General features: G+C 32.5%; 1 protein-coding gene across 1 annotated transcript in view; it reads right to left on the bottom strand.

The window, feature by feature from the left end:
• Positions 1-231: 231 nt before the first annotated feature.
• The window catches only part of CIP2A (cellular inhibitor of PP2A), a 41,003-nt gene continuing 35,234 nt past the window's right edge, over positions 232-6,000 (bottom strand). Inside the window, exons 18-21 of the mRNA XM_001101310.4 lie at positions 5,762-5,875; positions 5,030-5,112; positions 3,628-3,767; positions 232-2,716 (exon numbers count right to left, since the gene is read on the bottom strand). Coding sequence (XP_001101310.2) covers positions 2,546-2,716; positions 3,628-3,767; positions 5,030-5,112; positions 5,762-5,875 — 508 coding nt within the window. The 3' untranslated portion in view covers positions 232-2,545. The remainder of the gene's footprint in view (positions 2,717-3,627; positions 3,768-5,029; positions 5,113-5,761; positions 5,876-6,000) is intronic.

Below are 6,000 nucleotides of genomic sequence, written 5' to 3'. Positions count from 1 at the left end.
ACTATCTGCCCCTTTACAGAAAATGTTTGCTAACTCTTGCAAAGGATTAAGTCACAAACAGAACACATGGCTAGTACAATGGTATACATGCCAAAAGCAAAGTTGTAAATATAGTTCATAACTATTTGAAAGGAGGAAAAGAATCAAATTATAGTAAGACTGAGTTTTAGGGAATATAACTTGATAAGTACCTATAACGTATGAATGAATGACCACACGTAGAAGCAGAAATTTAAACATATTTTCATTTAAGTGACAGTCCTAACTCATGATAGAATCTCTCTTTATTCTTAAATAACTAGTCCTTTTAAGTAAATAGACCCAAAGGGATACTGACCTGATAATTTCCTAAGACACAGCATACAGTTTCATTATTTTCCTTTTCTCCTGACATTAAATTAATGAACAATTTAATATAAACTTCAACCAACCAAATTTTATGAGACGTGTCTATTTGTTCAAGTGGCAAGTGTAAATAGTAAAAGAAACTGTGTTAATGTATACTTTGGAGACAAACTCTCCCCAGCAAAATTTTAAGAGGATGTGAGTAATCCTAATATAATGATGCACTTCCTAAGTTTTGTTTTTTCCATCAGGAAGTGGACATGCATACACACATACAAAACCCTGACTATGGTGGTGGTTCAAATTTGATTAAATTTTTTAGAAAAAAATATTTACACACACTTTTGCTTTTTAAATGAGGTACAAGGTCCAACAAGAAAACAAAAGTAAGTGATATAATCAAGGCACTCAGAAAAACAATAGAAACAATATGAAAGGTGTTACAAGAGACAGAAAGAGATAAAGGGTGATGATTAGTACTCACTTTCAAAGCTGCAGTATGGACTTTCCTCTTTAGGGAGAGAAGATTAGAAATAAACAGGTTAAAATTACATTAAAAAACGGCTACAATATATATATGGGGTAATTATATAGATCTTTAAGAAAAGGCAAACTGAGTTCTTTAAACACATACTTGTGAGAATGGGATAGATCTGTATTATCTAATAGGATGGTTATCAAAATTACATTTAATAAAATTAAAAATTTAGCTTTTTCAGTTGCACAGGCCACATTTCAAGCGCTCAATGGCCACTTGTAGCCACTGGCTATGGTATCAGACATCACAGAACATTGCCATCACAGAAAATTGTATAGGGCAGCACTAGGCTAGGCTGTCTCAAGATGTCTGAATTGTAAAGATAGACTGATTTTCCCTAGAGTTTTTGGTTCATTCATTCATTTATTTCTTTAACGTTTTGTCCCTTTTATAGAACCTTTTATTCTTCAGTCTTATCTATCCACTTAAACTTTTTCGTATTTGATTGAAAATGCATGCAATTTCAAAAGAGAAACAGAATGTACCTCCTCTATAGAACAAATAGTAATTTAAAATGTTTTACTCTGCGTAATACCTTTTAAAAAATTTCCAGAACTGCACAAATCTAAATTCACTTAAATCAAAGAGAGATATGGTGAAGAAAACACCAACTAAAATTAATGACTGTAATGGTATAGCAATAAAATCAATCAAAATATTGATGTAAAAACTTTTCTTACACAGTAGTTAGAGCATATGATTCAAATGAAAAGTACAGAAGGACCCTTGTATTTAAAAAAACCATAAAGGTATTTAACCTATGCTTTAAAATTAAATGAACCAATTAAAAACTATTTAAGACAACACATTAAATACAATTCATATCAGAATTAACAGTAAATAATATTTTTCTGAATATGCAGCAAGAGTAGAATCCAAATGATCCTTACGTAAATCAATTATAGATGATCTGGACCACTATGCAACATTTGAAAAAAGAGAAAAAAAAACACTAAATATACCTTACAAAAAACTTCTACAAGTTATTAGATTTTTTATGAGACAGCTATTACGTTAAACGTAATCATTTAAATGTAATAGTTTAACACAATAACAGTTTTCTAATTTTTATACATTTTATTACCATTGCATTTTTTTCAAATTTAGAAATTATGCCACATGTTACTGCATTTTAAATGCAGTAATAAAAATTATTTTAAATTCACTAATATTCTCTTCTCTGCTTTTTCAGAGAAAAACTTCTCTAGCATTATCATACCTTCTCCCTTTTAACTTTACTTTTTATTTTTACTCCCTCTATATTTTTATTTTGTAATCTTTAGGATTGTTATATCAAGAAAGTTTGGTCTTAAGATCTAAATAATCACAAATGACAATAAATAAGACAGGCAACACAGAATAGAAAGCAACTAAGAAAAAGGAAAGAACCTTAGAAAAATGATAATGAAGGTTAAAAATGATTTTCTAATGTAAGAACCAAAGAAAGCCTTAAGCAATAAAAGCCAGAAACAAAAAGTAAAACTTAAACATTTAAATTTCTATTCAAACTATCAAATAAAAAACATGCATCAGATCAGGGTCTTTACTAAATTAGATAACTTATTGTTGTGAAGTCACAAATTAACTCCCCTACCCACCCCCTCCAATAGATAAATACATCAAAAATATCATTAGATTACAAATTCCAAAATGCCATAATGTCTATATACTGAGATTCACAGTTTCTGGATTTATTTTTCCACCACTTAAACTGTGGATCATTGCTATCATGTGGGAGTGTTTGTTCAATTCCTCTTGCTGAAGTTTCACCAAGGACTCTTTCTCTTCCAAACGACCTTCTAATTGTGCCTTTTGAACCTCTAGGGAGGAAGCCTAAGGAATTGGGGTTGGGGGAGGAGGAATAATTGAGAAGAAAAATAACTTTAATATTTTCTCTATACATATACTTTAAGATGCTTTTATTTTTTTATTTGTACAACAACCATTTCAAGAAATACTATATTATACTTCAGTTAATTCAATTATATGGTAGTTTAAAACGAAAAATCATTAAACAATATAATACAAATTGAGAACACTTTCAACTTAAGTTAATGCCAGCAGCTGAAATTTTGCAGAAAATACTACACACTACATATTAAAATTACTAATAAGATAATTACATTAAAGCAGAACCAGAAAAACTGTAAATGTGATACTAAATTTTATGCCTCTTCCGTTACTCAGTAGTAGCAGTAGATCAGTCTTTCAATCCTAGTCTGTTCTCATCTTTCCGGTAGTAAACAGGCCAGAAAGTACAATTCATAGCTACCACTCAATCTATACAACCACGGTAATATAGAAAGAACCCTGGACTCAGATTCAGAATATATAACTGCTGATTCACATATTAGCTGTGTGACTTTAGTAAGTAACCTCAGACTCAGTTTCTTCAGTTCTAAGTTGAAAATATTTATTAATATTAACATATTATATAATATTTGTTAAAGTGAAAATTATACAGCTACCTATGTATGACATCAAGTACTGGTAACCCCTTTCTGTATTCTTTGCACACTTGAAAATAGTAAGTGCTGACACAAAGTATCTGTTTAATAACTGCTTAACTATTTTAGAAAATACATTATGAAAACCTCATAACAAATGATACTCAAGCTGCTTTGAGATCCTAATATCTTCTAAAAAATTTGCTGAAGAAACAGTACATTTATTTATCCATATTTACCCTTTTCACAACAGACTTTTTCATTTTACTGCAAACGAGAAATGGAACAGATTCTTACCTTAATGCTCAGCTCTTTTCTTATCTGTTCTGTTCTGCTTAATTCTTTTCTAAGAATATCAATGGTTTCTTCCTTATCTTCCCTTTCCTTTTGTAAGGTTTTAATCTTTTCTTCTTGTACTTTTGTTTTCTGATGCAAATCTTAAAAAAAAAAAGTCAAGTATATACTCAGAGGTCTTACACTGACTACTCTGAAATGGTTTAGTAGCTACTATAAGAGCAAAAGAAAAATAACTAGAACAATGAAGAGAAACTTCTTTTTTATGACAGTATTCTATAGAAAATACCAAATCTCTATGTCTTTCTTCCATCCTCTGTTCCAAATATAACATGCTATATAGGTGAAGGACAATCCTCAGAGTGTAAGGGTTAGAAAAGGGAGAGCTACAACTATGAAAAATTATATAGTTAGGTGCCTGCGCTCTAAGGCAAGTGAGAACAAAAATGTTTTTCTGGATCATTTCAAATATACCATTAAGAAGCTAGTAACTAAAAGTTACCTAATACTGCCACCTGCTGTTATGTTCCTTAAACTTTTTTTCATTTTTAAAAGGGCAATCCATAATCCTAAATTATTTAACGAAGGAACAGAAAACCAAATACTCCAAGTTTTCACTTCTAAGTGGGAACTAAACATTGAGTACACATAGACATAAAGATGGAACTAATATATACTGCAGACTAGAGTTAGCAGGGGGTTGAAAATTACCTATTGCTACCTATTTGGTACTATGCTCACTACCTGGGTGATGAGATCCATACCCTAAACCTCCATGTCATGCAAGATACCCAATGTAACAGACCTGCACACATGCCCCTTGATTCTAAAAGTTGAAATTATAAAAAAACTAAATTAAATTAAATGGGCAATCATCTCTTTCCTCTTTTTCTTTGAGACAGTCCTGCTTTATCACCCAGGTTGGAGTGCAGTGGCATGAACATAGCTCACTGCAGCCTTGATATCCCAGGTTCAAGTGATTCTCCAACCCACTTTAGCCTCATGAGTAGCTGGAACTACAGGTGCACACTACCACACCTGGCTAGATTTTTGTATTTTTTGTAGAGATGGGGTTTCACCATGTTGCTCAGGCTGGTCTCAAACTCCTGAGCTCAAGAAATCTACCCATCTCCGTCTTCCAAAGTGCTGGGATTACAGAAGTGAGACACTGTGCCTGGCCAATTTCTTATAGTTCCTAAATTTAAAAAATGTACTGCTTTTTCAGCTTGATCAAACTGAACTGCTTTTGTGAAACATTACGTCAAGAAAAGGGAAGCCATTTCAAATGTGATTTAAGGTTTAAAACAATAAGGGAAGTAGAAAATAAAAAAGCAAACAAAACTACTCATGCTTCCAAAACAAATACATTAAAAATAGACAATGTATTAAATAAGAAGCCACTTACTTGCTAGCTTATGTTCTCTGTCTACTAGCTGATTCTGTACTTCTTTTCTCTGTTCTTCTTTCTCTATTAATTGGGCAATACTTCTGAAGTTATAAAAAAATGGAAGAAAACATTAATGAACCATATGCCATTTGTAACTTTTTTCCCCTAACAAGCACTTTGGGAGGCCAAGGTGGGCGGATCACAAGGTCAGGAGATCGAGACCATCCTGGCTAACACGGTGAAAACCCATCTCTACTAAAAATACAAAAAAAAAAAAAAAAAAAAAAAAAGGAAAGTCTCGCTCTGTCACCCAGGCTGGAGTGCAGAGGCATGATCTTGTGCTCATTGCAACCTCTGCCTCCCAGGTTCAAGTTATTCTCCTGCCTCAGCCTCCTGGGTAGCTGAGATTACAGGCACCCACCACAACACCCAGCTAATTTTTGTATTTTCAGTAGAGACAGAGTTTCACCATGTTGGCCAGGCTGGTCTCAAACTCCTGACCTCATGTGCTTCACCCACCTCAGCCTCCCAAAGTGCTGGGACTACAGGCGTGAGCCATCATGCTCGGCATTTAAAACAAAATTTCTAAGAACAGCAATTGCCTGTGAATTCCACCAAATATATATCTTATATCTAAAATAAGTGACAATTCTATTAATTTTATCAATAAAAAACAATGTTCTATATAAAGAGAATCATTTTGGTTTTGAAAAATCCCACGTATTCAGAATATAGAACTAGAGATTTTACTTTTCATTTTGTTCCCTGAGTGACTCATTCAACTTTTTCACTGTCTCAATGTGTTTATTCAGAGAATCACATGTGATCTGTAAATCTTTATTCTTCTTTTCAGTACTTTCATTTCTGAAAAGACAAGAAAATGAGTTGGCATCATTATGGAGGAAAACATGAAGGAGAAAAGAAACTCAATAGTGTTTTCTTTACTATCTCTTCTAACCAAATTGCATATGCTAGAAGAGAAGGAATGT

This window comes from Macaca mulatta, chromosome 2 (assembly GCF_049350105.2).
Source record: "Macaca mulatta isolate MMU2019108-1 chromosome 2, T2T-MMU8v2.0, whole genome shotgun sequence".
NCBI classification, from domain to species: Eukaryota; Metazoa; Chordata; class Mammalia; order Primates; family Cercopithecidae; genus Macaca; species Macaca mulatta.
Note: the sequence above shows the minus strand (reverse complement) of the source record. Positions and strands in the feature narration are given on the sequence as shown.